At 45.4% G+C, this 17,655-nt stretch overlaps 1 protein-coding gene and 1 long non-coding RNA gene across 2 annotated transcripts in view; both read left to right on the forward strand.

Moving 5' to 3' along the window:
* LOC121270351 (zinc finger protein 850-like) overlaps window positions 1-14,611 on the forward strand; it is a 36,646-nt gene extending 22,035 nt beyond the window's left edge. The window contains exon 5 of the mRNA XM_041175642.1: window positions 12,817-14,611. Coding sequence (XP_041031576.1) covers window positions 12,817-13,990 — 1,174 coding nt within the window. The 3' untranslated portion in view covers window positions 13,991-14,611. The remainder of the gene's footprint in view (window positions 1-12,816) is intronic.
* LOC121270543 lies at window positions 10,325-12,205 on the forward strand. The gene is made up of 3 exons (XR_005941565.1): window positions 10,325-10,363; window positions 10,780-10,888; window positions 11,784-12,205. It is a non-coding gene; the product is annotated as an uncharacterized LOC121270543 (long non-coding RNA).
* Window positions 14,612-17,655: the final 3,044 nt, after the last annotated feature.

A 17,655-nucleotide genomic window follows, 5' to 3' on the forward strand; every position in this document is an offset into this window, starting at 1 on the left:
AGGAGGAATTAACAGTGAGTTTAGTCTCATGTCGAACAGGGGGACAAGTTATTGTCTCATTCTTTAAAATCTCTTCATCATCTTTAAACAGGGAACGATAAATCAGAGAAAACTGATCCACTGTGACCCCAAAATAAGATACTGCAGATACTGGAAATCCGACCTCAAAACAGAAAATGTTGGAAACTCTCAGCAGGTCAAACAGCTTCTAATGGAGAGGGAAACAGAGTGAATGTTTCAGGTCTGGTAGAGTTTGGAGATTAATAGCTTACAAACAAGTACAGGGTCAGGGAAAAGAGGGGGAGAGAAGGAAAGAACAGGATAGGATGGAAGGTTGTCGTGATTAAATGACAAAAGGGGATGAAGGCATATGGGACACTTGCCTTTATCAATCGAGGCAGAGATTACAAAAGAAGGGAGGTCATGTTGGAGTTGTATAGAACCTTGGTGAGGCCACAGCTGGAGTGCTGTGTGCAGTTCTGGTCGCCCACATTATAGGAAAGATGTGATTGCACTGGAGGGGTTGCAGAGGAGATTCACCAGGATGTTGGCTGGGATGAAACATGAGAAGTTGGATAGACTTGGGCTGCTTTCGTTGGAGCAGAGAAGACTGAGGGGCAACCTGATTGAGGTGTGCAAGATTATGAGGGGCATAGACAAGGTGGATAGGGAGCAGCTGTTCCCCTTAGTTGAAGGGTCAGTCACGAGGGGGGCATAAGTTCATGGTGAGGGGCAGGAGATTTAGGGGGGATGTGAGGAAAAACCTTTTTACCCAGAGGGTGGTGACAGTCTGGAATGCACTGCCTGGAGGCGGGTTGCCTCACAGCCTTTAAAAGTACCTGGATGAGCACTTGGCACATCATAACATTCAAGGCTATGGGCCAAGTGCTGGTAAATGGGATTAGGTAGGTAGGTCAGGTGTTTCTCACATGTCGGTGCAGACTTGATGGGCCGAAGGGCCTCTTCTGCACTGTGATTCTGTGATAGTGCAAGGCAACACTGGGTGATAATGGGACAAGTAAATAAAGTAATGGGACAAGTGGAGAAACAAAAGACAGGTCCAGAAGAGGGATAAATGGTAACAGCAGAAACATTACCAGCACCTACTGTCTGAAATAATGGGAGCGATTGTCATGATCTGAAATTGTTGAAATGAATCTTGCGTCCAGGAATGTCTAATCTAAGGTGAGCTGCTGTTCTGAGAGCTTCATTGAAACAATGCAGGAGGCTGAGATCAGAGCGGGATTGGGTGAAGAATTAAATTGGTAAGACTGGGAGCTCAGAATCACACTCTCAGACTGAAAGGTGATGTTCCACAAAGCAGTTACCCAATCGGGATTTAGTTTCCTCCACATCATGAGAAGTGAAAACACAATGCTAAATAGCAAGAAGTACAAGTGAATCACTGGAAGGTATGTTTGGGGGTCCTGGTACGTAGGAAAGGAGGTGAATGGGTGGGTGCTGCATCCGCTTTGCTTGCATGGAAATGATCCACAGTGATGTTCATAAGAACACAAGAAATAGGAGCATGAGTAGACCATACTGTCCCTTAAGCCTGCTCCACCGTTAAATGATCTTCCACTTCCACTCTATTTTCTCACCCTATCCCTACATCCATCGAGTAAGCAAATATTGATGGCTTCCCATCTTGAAATAATGAAGATGGGGAATAATATTTTCAATTCAAGTTTTAATCTGGAAAATGGTGTACAGGAATTGCAAATTCACCTCATTGCTGCTTGGCAATCATGTTAATTAACTTTACACTGGTACTGTGCTGAAATCTAGCCATTCCCTGACAGCTATTCTTAATGGAATAAGTGGCGGATTTAGAATGAAAACAGCCCTCCGCTCATTGGATCAGCTCATTTCATCTCATCTTATTTTCAGCTACTGGGAGAATGATGGAAATTGAGGATGGTGAATAACAGCTCGAAACCACAGCTCACCCACCCACTACAGTACTGATCCTTCCAACATACACTAATTTGGGGCATGAGAGACATGGATGCTCAGATTAGCTCTATCTCCAAATGAGATGGATTGAGTAGCACTGGAGAAGGTGTGGTCAGCCTTGTAAAAGGCTGCAGACAGGTCAAGAAGGACCAGAAGGGATAGTTTACCTTTGTCATAGGATGTCATTGGTGGCTTTGATCAGAGTTGTTTCAGGACTGTGGCAGGGGCAGAAACCTCATTGGAGGGATATAGACAGGGAGTTCTGGGAAAGATGGGCATGGATTTGGGAGGTGACAACACGTTCAAGGAGTTTGGAGAGGAAAGGGAGGTTGCAGATGGGGCAGTAGTTGCAAGGACTTGTTTTTAAGGAAGGGGTGATGATGGCAGATTAGAAGGAAAGACCTGAAAAGAGAGAAGTATTAACAATATCAGTGAAAATGGGGAAGTTGGGTGTTCAGCAGTTTAGCGGGAATAAGTTCAATGGAGTAGAAGATGGGTCTCATGGACAAGATGAGCACTGAGAGTGCATGAGGGGAGATGGGAGAGAAACTAAAGAAAGATGAGAGTTCAGAGCTCAGACATGGGGGAACTTTAGAGACAGTTTGTCCTGGTGGGCTCGTGGAAGGGAGGGAAGCAGTAGAGGCAGCTGATCGGATTGTCTCAATCTTAGTGACAAAGAAGCTCCATGAGCTCATCAGACTTGTTGTTGGAGGTGAGGATGGAGAAGAGAGGAGAGAGAGAGCATTTCAAAAGGAACTAACTTGTGTTCGAGATAGTAAATGATTCAACAAACCGTGTTTTTCACAAAGCTGATTTATTTGACTTTTATCCAGAATATTAACCCCTGTATCTGGCTGGAGTTTATTAACATCAGCAGAAGCAGACCTCAGAGAACCTGGTTCAGTCTGGATGTGTTTAATGGCAAAATCCAATAATTATATTTACTTGTGAACTCACTTGTGTCTCAGCAGGTGGGATGACAGAGTGAATCCCTTCCCACACTCGGAGCAGGTGAACGGCCTCTCCCTACTGTGAATGTGTTGGTATTTAAACAAGTTGGATGAATCAGTAAATCCCCTTTCACACAAAGTGCAGGTGAATCACCTTCTCCCAGTGTGACAGTGCTGGTGTCTCAGCAGGTTGTAGAAGTGAGTGAATCCCTCCCCACACATGGAGCAGGTGAATGGTCTTTCTCCAGTGTGAACTCGCTGGTGTAAAGTGAGGTCATATGATCGTTGGAACCCAGTCCTGCAGTGAGAGCACCTGGATGCTCTCTTGTCAGTGTGAACATGTTGATGGGACATAAGGTTCCCAGAACATTTAAATCACTTCCCACAGTCTGGGCAATTAAGAGGTCTCGTTCCAGTGTGATATTGCTGGTGTTTAAGCAAGTGTGATGACCGTCTGAATCCTTTCCCACACTTGGAGCAGGTGAATGGTCTCTCCCCAGTGTGACTGCACTGATGAATTTCCAGCTGGAATGGGTAACCAAATCCCTTCCCACAATCCACACATTTCCACAGTTTCTCCCCGTCGTAACTGCATTTACGTTCTCACAGGCCAGATGATTAACTGAAACTTCTTCCAAGTTCGAAATCCGATGATATTCAGGTTTCGATAGATTGGGCGACTCCGTCAGATCCTGATCTGTTGTTCGGTTTCAGTTTCCCCACACCCTTCTCATACCCTCTGAAATTGATTTAAAACAGGAAAACAAGGAAGTGATAGAGAACCCACAAAAACAGAAAGACAGTTTGTGAAATTGAGCTGAATGAATCTGGTAATTTGTGGGGCCGGCACTAGGAAAAAGTGACCATGAAAACTGCTGGATTGTCATAAAAACCCAACTGGTTCACTCATGTCCTTCAGGGAAGGAAACACAGTCTGGTGAAATCTAAGGAAGGTGGAAGAGATGGAAACAGAGGCGGGAGAGGCAGGCGAGAGGAACTTTTTAAATCTACAACTCGACCAGAACATTGACAAAACCACTGAAACTCTCAGAGTCCACCACCTAGAAGGACCATGGCTGATCCACAGTGATTTTGCAATTTCTTCACTTCAGACCACATTCACCAGAGGCAAAATGGGGTGTTTACACAGAAAACAAATGACTTGTTCAGCCAATGACAACATTGAATGCTGTTGACAGGTACATGAAATTGACAGGGAGGTGAAATAGTCCCACCAGCTGCGGGTGTGCCACCTTCAATTTCCAAAACGCACCAACTTAACCATGTGGTTCTTGTGAAACTTACAAGGCAATGGACTGCAGATACTCTACACTAAAAGCAACTGACACATGTCAAGTTCTACACACTGTCATGTCACATCTCTTCCTGCTTCTGTCCCCGCCTCGCCCCCGCTCCCTCTGTCTGTACAGCTCTGAGGTCAATTAGCTGCTTGATGCAGACACTGTCAGTTCGGGAACCCAATCTACATCTGGAAAGCAGGGACATGGAATGGAAGACACAAGGCATTGAGAAGAGATGGGTTTGAAGATGACATGGTAAAGAAAAGCAGGAATTCATCTCCCTGATTATCCCACATACTGATTGCAGGAATGTGCACAGTGCCAATTATCCACAGTTTCATTCTCTTTCCAGTCTTGTGTACGTTGTTAAGCTTTGAAGTTTATATTTTCATACAGAAATATATTTTCAGACAGATTTTCAATGTGGAGAGAGCGGAGCTAAGATGAGCTTATGTTGTTCAGATGATGTACTGTAAGAAGGTACATAGCAGGCTGATGATAACAGTGCCTGTTTTGAAACTGTGAGAGACAGTGAAGGAATGGCACCAATAAAAGTGTCCTTCAACGAGTCTGGTTCCAAATCTCATTCGAGAAATGTCAAGAAAACATAGTGAATTTGCTCTGTGTCTTGACTTCAGATGAACAGGATACAAGGTAAGAAAATATATTTCGCTAGATTGGGTTACAAAATGGCAGAATGAGCATGAAAAAACAACCGTGTTGTTGGGGAAATATAAAATTATAGGAAGTTACACCTCTCGGTTTGGCTTGCTGCTTTGAAATAGTGGCTGTGATTGTTTGATCAGGAACGATATTTCTGCCGGTTTGAACATCAAGCAGAAAAGCCTTTCCCTTTACCACCCATATTTAGCCTCGCAGCATCATCCCTTTAGTCAGTTTATCCGTCATGCCTTGCATCCTATTGCTGTCCATCAGTAACAGAAACGGAATGAGGACAACTGCAATTACTGTGGCAACAATCTGAAACTTCAGCTTGTTAATACCAGCTTTACGATATCTTGCAACTCACCTTGGTACATGTTTCTGTGGTGTAATTGGTTACTGCATGTAACAATTATATGAGGGGTTTTTAGATCGAGCACAACCTAATGTTGTTCACTTTTTACCCCCTTGGGTATTGGCTGCCACACAGTTCCAGGTTTTTTCTTTTTCTGTCCTTTTACTGCCAGAAAAATATTCCCCAAAATTTGCCAATTCTGCTGTTATCCATTAACTCTTCAACTAAACAATACATCATTTTTTTCCCAAATGGGACATGGAGAAAACGCAGTTGTGACGATGCAAACCCGCGTTCAAATTCAGAAATGTGAAAATACAGTTCAGTTCATAGACCGAAGAATCTGTGGTTGTTCTTCTTAAAGCCGAGAAGGGTAAGAGGAATTGTGTTTGAGCTGATTAAAAACATGAAAAGTTCAGATAGAGAAATTAAAGAGAAAATGCTTCAAATGGATGAAGGGTCGATAACAGATGATAACCAATTTAAGAAGAGTGTCTGAAGTATCAGGTAACAAGATGTTTTTTTAAAAAAAAACATCATTTAGCATTTGGAAATCACTGCCAAATAGGATGAAGCAAACAGAATGAATTGCAGCCTTGAAAAGGGAAGACTAGAAGGAGGAAAATCTCCAGCAATGTGGGGAAAGGGTGGGGAAGTGGGACTGGCTGCACAGCTCTTGCAGACACAGTGGGTCACACCACCTTCTGTGTGGGGAAAGGGTGGGGATGTGGGACTAACTGCACTGCCAGTGCAGACACAGTGGGTCACACCACCTCCTGTGTGGGGAAAGGGTGGGGATGTGGGACTAACTGCACAGCCAGTGCAGACACAGTGGGTCACACCACCTCCTGTGTGGGGGAAGGGTGGGGATGTGGGACTAACTGCACTGCCAGTGCAGACACAGTGGGTCACACCACCTCCTGTGTGGGGAAAGGATGGGGAAGTGGGACTGGTTGCACTGCTCTTGCAGACACAGTGGGTCAAACCATCTCCAGTGTGGGGAAAGGGTGGGGAAGTGGGACTGGCTGCACTGCCAGTGCAGACACAGTGGGTCACACCACCTCCTGTGTGGGGAAAGGGTGGGGAAGTGGGACTGGCTGCACTGCCAGTGCAGACACAGTGGGTCACACCACCTCCTGTGTGGGGAATGGGTGGGGAAGTGGGACTGGTTGCACTGCTCTTGCAGACACAGTGGGTCAAACCATCTCCTGTGTGGGGAAAGGGTGGGGAAGTGGGACTAACTGCCCTGCCAGTGCAGAAACAGTGGGTCACACTACCTCCTGTGTGGGGAAAGGGTGGGGATGTGGGACTAACTGCACTGCCAGTGCAGACACAGTGCGTCAAACCGCCTTCAGTGCAGAGAAAGGGCAGGGAAGTGGGACTGACTGCACTGCCAGGTGGGGTGATAAGTGAGGACAAGGGGGACCCTATCATGTTTCTGGGAGGGAGGAGAATGTGTGAGGACGGATGCGCGGGAGATGGGCTGGACATGGTTGAGGGCCCTGCCAACGACCGTGGGTGGAAAACCTCAGTTAAGGAAGAAAGAGGACATGTCAGAGGAACTGTTTTTGAAGGTAGCATCATCGGAACAGATGCGACGGAGGCGAAGGAACTGAGAGAATGGGATGGAGTCCTTACAGGAAGCGGGGTGTGAGGAGCTGTAGTCGAGGTAGCTGTGGGAGTCGGTAGGCTTGTAATGGATATTGGTGGACAGTCTATCACCAGAGATTGAGACAGAGAGGTCAAGGAAGGGAAGGGAAGTGTCAGAGATGGACCACGTGAAAATGATGGAGGGGTGAAGATTGGAAGCAAAATTAATAAATTTTTCCAAGTCCCGACGAGAGCATGAAGCAGCACCGAAGTAATCATCGATGCACCGGAGAAAGAGTTGCAGGAGGGGGCCGGAGTAGGACTGGAACAAGGAAAGTTCCACATAACCCATAAAGAGACAGGCATAGCTGGGGCCCATGCGGGTACCCATAGCCACACCTTTTATTTGGAGGAAGTGAGAGGAGTTGAAGGAGAAATTGTTCAGTGTGAGAACAAGTTCAGCCAGATGGAGGAGAGTAGTGGTGGATGGGGATTGTTCAGGCCTCTGTTCGAGGAAGAAGCTAAGGGCCCACAGACCATCCTGGTGGGGGATGGAGGTGTAGAGGGATTGGACGTCCATGGTGAAGAGGAAGCGGTTGGGGTCTGGGAACTGGAAATTGTTGATGTGACGTAAGGTGTCAGAGGAATCACGGATTTGGGTGGGAAGGGACTGGACAAGGGGAGAGAGAAGGGAGTCAAGATAACGAGAAGTGAGTTCCGTGGGGCAGGAGCAAGCTGACACGATCGGTCTACCGGGACAGTTCTGTTTGTGGATTTTGGGTAGGAGGTAGAAGCGGGCCCTCCGAGGTTGGACGACTATCAGGTTGGAAGCTGTGGAAGGAAGATCCCCAGAGGAGATGAGGTCAGTGACAGTCCTGGAAACAACGGCTTGATGTTCAGTGGTAGGGGTCATGGTCCAGGGAGAGGTAGGAGGAAGTGTCTGCATGTTGACGCTCAGCCTCTGCGAGCTAGAGGTCAGTGCGCCAGACAACAACAGCACCACCCTTGTCGGCAGGTTTGATGACAATGTCAGGGTTGGACCTGAGAGAACGGCATGCAGTAAATTCAGAGAGAGAGAGATTAGAATGGGTGAGAGGAGCAGAGAAATTGAGACGACTAATGTCGCACTGACAGTTCTCAATGAAAAGATCAAGAGAAAGTAAGAATCCAGAGGGAGGGGTCCAGGTGGAGGGAGAATATTGGAGGTAGGTAAAAGGATCCGTTGAACGGGGAGAGGACTCCTGCCCAAAGTAGTGAGCCCAGAGACGAAGACGGCGGAAGAAGAGTTCAGCATCGTGCCGAGCCCGAAATTCATTGAGATGAGGGCATAAGGGTATGAAACTAAGTCCTTTGCTGAGCACTGAACGTTCAGAGTCAGAGAGGGGAAGGTCAGGGGGTATAGTGAATACACGGCTGGGGCTGGGATTAGAAGATGGGATGGGGACGGAGGGACAGGCAGGGGTGGAGGGTCCTAGATGGGTGTTGGTGTCGATGAGTTGTTGGAGCTTGCGTTCCTTAGCACTTGAGAGAAAGAGAAAAAGTTTCTTGTTGAGGCGTCGGATGAGATGAAGAATAAAATGAAACTGGGGGCATGCGCAGCTTTGAAAAAGGGTACGGCGGTGCTGCTGGAGGGAGAGGTCGAGTGTGTTCATATGGCGGCGCATGGCACTGAGTGTGGATCTCAGAATGTGACGGGAACAGCAGTCTGAGAAACGTTTTATGTCCCGGAGATACCTGTAATCCTGGGTGGGTTCAAAACATGATTATTTTTAGCTTGGAATCATAGTCCTCTCTCCCACTGCAATACAGATCCTTCCAATATTTTGGAGAAATGATGAGTTTGAAGTCTCAAGTTATCCCCCCTCTTTAAATTATTAGATGGATCTAGAAGCACTGGAGAAGGTGCAAGAAAGATTTACTGGAATTATGCCAGAATTGGAAATTTATCGCATTCAACAGAGATTTAGCAGGTTAAAAAGGTTTTCTGTGGAGAATAGGGTGAGGGACGACCTGATTGAAGCTGTTAATATTAGAAAAGGGTTTGGAAGGTATTTCCGCTTGCAGATAGACAAGAATAAATATAAGTTAGTCACCAATAAATCCAATGTCCAATTCAGAAGCAACATCTTTAACCAGAGATAAAAGCAGAAAATAATGGAAATACTCAGCATATCTGGGAATTTCTGTGGGTTGAGAACCAGAGTTATGTTTTCAGGTCTGTGCACTGATTCAGTATAGTTCTTCTGAAATTTCACAGACCTGAAATGAAAACTTTCTCTCTCCACAGATGCAACCAGAGCTGTTTTAGTTCCAAAATTTTCTGTTTTTATTTCAGAGTTATAGCATCGCTTTTCTCTTTTCTATGGATTAGAATCACAGAATCACAGTGCAGAAGAGGCCCTTCGGCCCATTGATTCTGCATTGACATGAGGGAGACACCTGACCTACCTACCTAATCCCATTTACCAGCACTTGGCCCATAACCTTGAATGTTATGACATGCCAAGTGCTCATCCAGGTACTTATTAAAGGATGTGAGGCAACCCGCCTCCACCACCCTCCCAGGCAGTGCATTCCAGACTGTCACCACCCTCTGGGTAAAAAAGTTTTTCCTCACATCCCCCCTAAACCTCCTGCTCCTCACCTTGGACTTATGTCCCCTTGTGACTGACCCTTCAACTAAGGGAAACAACTGCTCCCTATCCACCCTATGCATGTCCCTCATAATCTTGTGCACCTTGATCAAGTCGCCCCTCAGTCTTCTCTGCTCCAACGAAAACAACCCAAGTCTATCCAACCTCTCTTCATAACTTAAATGTTTCATCCCAGGCAACATCCTGGTGAATCTCCTCTGCACCCCATCCAGTGCAATCACATCCTTCCTGTAATGTGGATTAGATGTAGGCCAGAAGGATTAGAAATCCAAGTCTGAGCTGGAGACTCCTGGGTAAAGTCACACTGCGAAAACATCATTCACCAGCTGAATATGGACATGGATTCCCTTGATCACCTGATTAGTTGACACGGCAGCAGTGATATCTAATGGAGAAAACACAGGTGCTTCATGTTTGCGAAGGGATTTTCTCAGTTTGACTACCTGTCAACAACCCAGCTTTAAAAGTTCAAAGGATTTCATCCGCAAGTCACATCTTGACTGACAAGACTGACCTGTGGAAAGTAAAAATCACTTCTTCACCCCGACTGCTGAGAATCCAGTAAATTCACATCTAACTGTGGGCGTTCCTTCTGTTGCTAATTACACCCAGGACAGAGCTATGGTGGAAGCCCGTGCACTTTGATTGTTAATATTAATCGATTTAATAATTTTCTATTTTCTCTCATCGGAACATAAAACATCATTTTATATGCAGGAATATCGCTTACCAATGGCGGATCTCGCACCCGGCAGTCAGAGCGGGACAGAATGTGCCCTATCCATCCAGAGCGCGCCAAGGCATGCGTACAGCGGAGTGAGGTCGCGCCTGCGCATTGCGGTCTTCTGCCTGAGCATGCGCAGCGCTGTTCTGAGTGGAACTGCAGAGAAAATGGTGACTGCATTACAGCGACAGAGTTGGCGGGTGGGCGGGAGGAATGGAGCCAGCGCAGTGGGCAGGGAAGCTTTATAAACACTTGCTGCAGTCCACAGACCGTTAATAAGCAGCGGCTGCGCGTTTGCAGCGACGAGGCCGCCAATGGCTGAATCTCTCCCTCTGCTCGGCCCCGGGGATGGTGGGACGCGCAGGGCGCATGCGCAGTCATTCTGCTCCAGGTTGCAGGAGGAAAAAAATGTTGTGAATTTCTACCCTGGACTGACAGAGATGGATTTTGGAAACTCCTTTTACAGGGGGGTTAGAAGGGGAGGATTTACACACAGCAAACTCAGCCCAAGAGAAATGTTTGCCTCTTCTCAATTTCTATTTCTGGACTGACAGTGATGGATTGTTTTGTAAACTCCTTTTTACAGGATATTAAATGGGAAGGTTTTGCAGAAGGGAGACTCAAACCAAACATCGCATCAAGATCTGACAGAGTCACTCGATTCAACAGGACCTGGATATTATGGACCTCTGAATGTAAGCATTGAGTGCAAATTTTCTTCCTCGTGTCTGCCCTGTAGATTTTGCCCAAAATTTTAAATGTGTCTGTAAACCTTTTACGATCAGTTAATGGGTACAACTTTTCTTTATCTACCTTATCTAAACCGATTATAAATGTGTACACCTCCATAAAATCTCCCCTCAATCTCCTTTGCTCCAAGGAGAACAACCCCAGTTTCTCCAAGATAAAAATAAAATACTGCACATGCTGGAAATCTGAAATTAAAACAGAAAATGCTGGAAAACTTCAGCAGGTCTGACAGCATCTGTGGAGACAGAAACAGAGTTAAAGTTTTGAGTCAGTATGACTTCTTCAAAGCTAAAGAGAAGTAGAAATAGGACGAAATTTATTCTGTTTAAGGGGGTGGGGAACTGGAGGAACAGCACCTCATTTTCCTATTCAAGCCTTCTGGCTTGACATTGAGTTCAACAACTTCAGACAATGAACTCTCTCTATCTTTTTAACTTATTTTTAAAAAAATGTTATTTTATCTACTTATTTTTATTTTCTTTATTCATTGTTTTATCCCCTTTTCCCCAGTCACCCCATCCCACCGCTAAAAGGGTTACTTGTTCCATGTTGTTCTTTCACAGAATGCTGACCCTTATTCTGCTATTAACACATTCTGATTTCTTACCTTTATGCCACTATCAGCACCATCTTTAGTCCTTTCCACTACCATTAACACTCACTTTGTCTTTTTGTCCATGACATATTTGTCAATCTCTCCTTAGCCCCCACCTACCTATTCAGTTTCACCTGCCCCACCCCCTCTTAAACAGTGTAGATTTCATTGCATTTCTACTTCTCTTTAGCTCTGAAGAAGGGTCATACAGACTCGAAATGTTAACTCTGTTTCTCTCCCCACAGGTGCTGTCCAACCTGCTGAGTTTTTTCCAGTGTTTTCTGTTTCTATCCCAGTTTCTGCAACCAAACCTTGTAATTAAAATCCCTCGAACCATTCTGGCAAATCTCCTCTGCACCTTCTCAAGGACCCTCACATTCTTCATATTGTGTGGTGATCCCTAGTTTGCATAGACCCAGATGTTCTGTGTTCCATGTCTGTGACATCATCACACATCGACAATTACACTGTGACATCATCACACATCAACAATTACACGGTGACATCACCCCGCTTCCTGGGTATTTCCTCAACTGGGAGATTTTTCTCTGGCTCCAGTGCTTCTGATATCTTTCCAGCTGCAGGCTGCAGCAGGTGAGCTTGAAAATTGAAAACAGAAATTGTTTCACAGTTGAGTATTTTTGACCATTCACCCACAACTTAGACCTTTTAGTGCTATTCTCTGTTATCTGAGAGAGGTTCCAGGGATCTGGGGCTGGCGTAGCTCTTTAACTGTGGATCTGAATCCATGTCCATCCCCCGACCATGTGCTGCTGGCTTACCAGCTTTATCTTCCCACAGTACCTTTCAGAGTCAGGGATTGTTTTTCCCTGTGCTATAGTCCATTTCTCTTCCACTTCTGAGCTTATATTAAGTCTTGCAGCATTTTTATTCCCTACAATTCATTCTGCGAACCCTGAAACATTAACTCTGTTTCTCTCTCAACAGACACTGGCTGACCTCCTTCTCCTCCTGCTCTTCTCTGCCTATCTCTCTCTCCCCCTTACCCCTCCCCCTCCTTCTCTCCTGCCATCGAGGCCAGAGTCTTGTGTAGGCCCAGAGCAGGCAGCAGGTTCCCTTCCCTGAAGGACATCAGTGAACTAGTTGGGTTTTTACAACAATGCAGCAGTTTACATGGTCACTTTTTCCTAGTGCTGGCCCAACAAATTACCAGATTCATTCAGCTCAATTTCACAACCTGTCTTTGTGTTTTTGTGGGCTCTCCCTCTCACATGCTCTTTGTTTCTATCTTAAATCGATTTCATAATGTATTGCAAGGGGAGAATTTGCAGTTGGGAAACTGAAACCAAACGTCACATCAGGATCCTATGGAATTTGTCGTAACCTGATTTTGAACATGGAAGGAAAAAGCACCGTTCACACTGGGGCGAAACTGTGCACGTGTTCTGTGTGTGGACGAGGCTTCAGCCGATCATCCGGCCTGTCAGAACACAAACTCAGTCACGATGGGGAGAAACCTTGGAAATGTGAGGAATGTGGGAAGGGATTCAATTATCCGTGTCAGCTGGAAATTCATCGACGCAGTCACACTGGAGAGAGGCCGTTCGCCTGCTGCATGTGTGGGAAGGGTTTCACTCAATCATCCCACCTGCTGAAACACCAGCGAGTTCACACTGGGAAGAGACCATTCACCTGCTCCGACTGTGGGAAGGGATTTGTTAATTCATCCGACCTGTTGAGACACCAAAGAGTTCACACTGGCGAGAGAACATTCAAGTGCTCTCAGTGTGGCACTGGTTTCAAGCATTCATCTGACCTCACTGTGCACCAGCGAGTTCACACTGGAGAGAGACCGTTTACCTGCTCCCAGTGTGGGAAGGGGTTCCCCAGCTCATCCAATCTGCTGAAACACCAGCGAGTTCACACTGACGAGAGACCTTTCGAATGCCCAGAATGTGGGAAGTGCTTCAAAAGTTCTGGAAATCTGATGTCCCATCAACGTGGTCACACTGAAGAGAGACCTTTTAAATGCCGTGACTGCGGGAAGTGCTTTAAAAGTTCTGGGGAAGTGACGTCCCATCAACGAATTCACAGTGGGGAGAGACTTTTTAAATGCCCAGACTGTGGGAAGTTCTTTAAAAGTTCCAATGACCTGCTGTCCCATCAACGTGTTCACACTGACGAGAGACCGTTCAGGTGCTTTCACTGTGGGACTGGGTTCAGGCGATCATCTCATCTCACTGTACACCAGCGAATTCACACTGGGGAGAGGCCGTTCACCTGCTCTGAGTGTGGGAAGGGATTCACTCACTCATCCCACCTGCTGAGGCACCTACAAGTTCACACTGAGGAGAGACCGTTCACCTGCTCCGAGTGTGGGAAGGGATTCACTCAATCATCCAGCTTGAAGACGCACCAAAGAGCTCACACTGCGGGAGATCTTTTAAATGCCCAGAGTGCGGGAAATTCTATAAATGTTCCCAGGAACTGATGTTCCATCAACACATTCACACTGACAAGAGACTGTTCAGGTGCTCTCACTTGGGATTGGTTTCATGCAAACATCTGACCTCACTATACACATGAGTCCACACTGGGGAGAGGCCATTCACCTGATCCAAGTGTGGGAAGGAATTCACTCATTCGTCCCACCTGCTCACACAGCAGTGAGTTCACAAGGAACCACATTGATTGAGTTAAACACATCCAGGACTGAACTGTTTTCATTGGAGTCTGTTTCTGATGTTAATAAACTCCTGCCCAGTTATAGGGTCTGATATTGTGGATGAAAGCGAAATAAATCATGTTAAACACATGGTGTGCCAAGTCTTTTTAATATCTCTAACAGGTTACATATGAATTAGGAGCAGGAGTTGGCCACTCGGTCCATAAAGCCTGCTTCACCATTCAATAAGATCATGGCTGATCTGACTGTAACCTCAACTCCACATTCCCATCTATGCCCAGATAACCTCTCTGCTTATCAAAAATCTGCCTTCAAAATATTCAAAGACTCTGCCTCCACTGCCTTGTGAGAGAGTTCCACAGACTCATGACCCTTTGAGAGAAAAAAATTCTCCGGATCTCTGGGCGATCCCTTATTTTTAAACAGTGACCCTTAGTTCTAGATTCTCCCACCAAGAGGAAACATCCTTTCCACATCCACCCTCATAGACCCCTCAGGATCTTATATGTTTTAATCAAGTCGCCTCTTACTCTTCTAAACTCCAGTGGATACAAGCCTAACCTGTCCAACCTTTCTTCATAAGACAATATCCGCATTCCAGATATTAGTTGAGTAAACTTCTGTGAACTGCTTCCAATACATTTACATCCTTCCTTAAATTAGGAGACCAATACTGTGCACAGTACTCCTGTGCACAGTACACCAATGCCATTAATAACTGGAGCATAACCTCTCTATTTTTGCATTCAATTCTCCTCACAAAACATTTTTTTTAGCTTTTGTGATGATTTGCAGTATCTGCACCCTAACCTTTTGCGACTAATGCACTGGGGCACCAGATCCTCCGCATCTCAGAGCTCTGCAATCTCAATTTAGCTAATTTGCTTTATTTTTATCCTTCCCGCCAAAATACACAATTTCCCACATTTTACTTCATTTTCCAGATCTTTGCCCATTCAATGAACCTATGTCCCTTTGTAGCCTCCTTATGTCCTCTCCAAACTTACTTTCCTATGTATCTTTGTGCTGTCATCAAATTTAGCAACCATTCTTTCAGACCCTTAATCCAAGTCATTTATATAAATTGCAAACAGTTGAGGCCCCAGCACTGACCCCTGTGGCACACCACTCGTCACATCCTGCCAACCAGAAAGTGACCCATTTGTGCCTATTCTCTGTTTCCAATCTTCTACCCATGCCAATATGCTACCCCCTACACCATAAACTTTTATTTTCTGCTATAATCTTTGATTTGGCACATTATCAAATGCCTCTTGGAAATCTGAGTATGTCCGCTGGTTCCCCGTTATCCACAGCACATGTTATTCAAAGAACTCCAATAAATGGTTAAGCATGATTTCCGTTTCACAAAACCATGTTCAGTCTGCCTGGTTACCTTGTATTTTTCTAAGGGTCCTGCTAGAACGTCATTAATAGTAGTGTTTAACATTTTCCCTATGACAAATGTTAAGCTAACTGCCCTGTAGTCTCCTGCTTCCTGTCTGCCTCCCTTTTTGAACAGAATTACATTTGTTATCTTTAATCTCTTGGAACATTCCCGGAATCTTGGAGAATTTTGGAAAATTAAAACCAAGGCATCATATGTCTCACCAGCCACTTCCTTTTAGTCCCTAGGATGAAGTCCACCAGGACCCGGTTCTTGGCAGACCGCAGCTCCAGCAGTTTTCTCAGTACCACTTCCCTGTGATTGTAATTTTCTTGATTACCTCCCCTCCTTTCCATTTGCTGAATTAGTTATTTCTTGGACATTACTTGTATCCTCAACTGCGAAGGCACCTGTCCAGATAATGTTAAACGGTGACGTCCTGCAGCAACACTTTGGGTCTTTGTTTTGAAGAAATGGAATTCAGCTGTCCTCATTAGGAATGCTGGAGACAGACTGATCAACAATGTCATCAGCAAATACATAGCAGCATTAGAGGCCCTTCCACCCATCGTTCTGTGTCTAAGGTTTTTTCCAAAGAGCTTCTTAATTTGCCTTCTCTCTCTCCAGAACCCTGATTCTCTTCCTCTCAAGTTATTGTCCAATTCCTTTGTAAAAACTCTTGAGTTCAGAATAAACAATATTGAAAGATGAGCAGGAGCTTCTGCAGTGTCCAACCTGCTAATTTCTTCAGTGTTAACAAAGTTTCCTTGACCAAATGACACGAATAGTTGGATTGGGGATTCTTTTCCATTTTTGAATTTTAAAAAAATACTGGTGATTTCAATTTAAAATCTTAAAGTTAATTCTGATCAAGCATCTCTTCATTTTTCTCAGTTGATATATCCAATCTAATCCCCCTTGTTACAGAGGCTGCTTTAGAAAAGGGGGAAAGGCTTGCAAAAGCTATACAAAGCCCTGGTTATATCACACCTGGAGGACTGTGTATAATTCTGGGAACGGCACCTTATAAAGGATCAATATTTGCCTTGAAAGTTTCAGAGGAGCCGCATTGATTAGTTTGGTGGGTTTTGGAAATTGGAAGTTGTACATCAGCAGCTTGTGGCACTATTTCACCTCACTGTTCACTTCATGTTCATGTCTAACACACTCGATGCTGTTATTGGCTGAACAAGTCTTCTGTGTTTGAACTAAACATGCAATTATTCGGCGCTCCCATTCCTGCCGCCCGTGTTTGGCCCTCATCAGGGAATGTGTTTTTTGTTGCTGTGTGAACTGTCACAATGAACTGATCCTGGAGTCTCTTTCCCCTGGGATCTACAAAACCCGTCACTTCTCTTCCTCTTTCACTCTCACTCTTTCATTCCCAGTTTGAGTCGGTTCTCCTTTCGGGCTCTTCAGCAAATCCATTTGGGCGGACAAGTGGCAGCTGAAATTTAATATTGGGAAATGTGAAGTGATTCATTTTGCCTGGAAGAATGAGGAGATACAACATCACAAAAAGTGTACAATTCCAAAAGGGGTTTCTCTGTTACACAGGGAATGGTTAGGATTTGGAATGCACTACCTGAGAGTGTGGGGGAGGCAGATTCAATCGCGGATTTCAAAAGAGAATTGGACAGAAAATGCAGGTCATCGGGGAAAAGGCGGGGGAGTGGGACCAGGTGAACTAGTTTCCAGAAAAGTAAGAGGGTCTCCCTTTTCAGACTGAGATGAGGAGATTCCTTTTCTCTCTGAGGGTCATTAGTCTGTGGAATTATTTTCCCCAAAAAGCATTGGAGGCTGGGTCATTGAATTTATTCAAGGCAGAATTAGACAGATTTTTGAGAGGCAAGGGAGTCAAGGGGTGGGGGCACGGGGGGAGACAGGAAAATGGAGTTGACACCACAACCAGATCAGCCATGATCTTATTGAGTGGCAGAACAGGGTCAAAGGGCTGAATGGCTTCCTCCTGTTCCTATGGCATGGGCCAAATGGCCTCTATCTGTGGTGTAACCTTGGCGCTGATTCCCTAATACTATGAAAGGTTCGAGGGGAAAAATGTTTCCATTCCTACTCCTATTTG

Source organism: Carcharodon carcharias, chromosome 27 (genome assembly GCF_017639515.1).
Source record: "Carcharodon carcharias isolate sCarCar2 chromosome 27, sCarCar2.pri, whole genome shotgun sequence".
Classification (NCBI taxonomy): Eukaryota; Metazoa; Chordata; class Chondrichthyes; order Lamniformes; family Lamnidae; genus Carcharodon; species Carcharodon carcharias.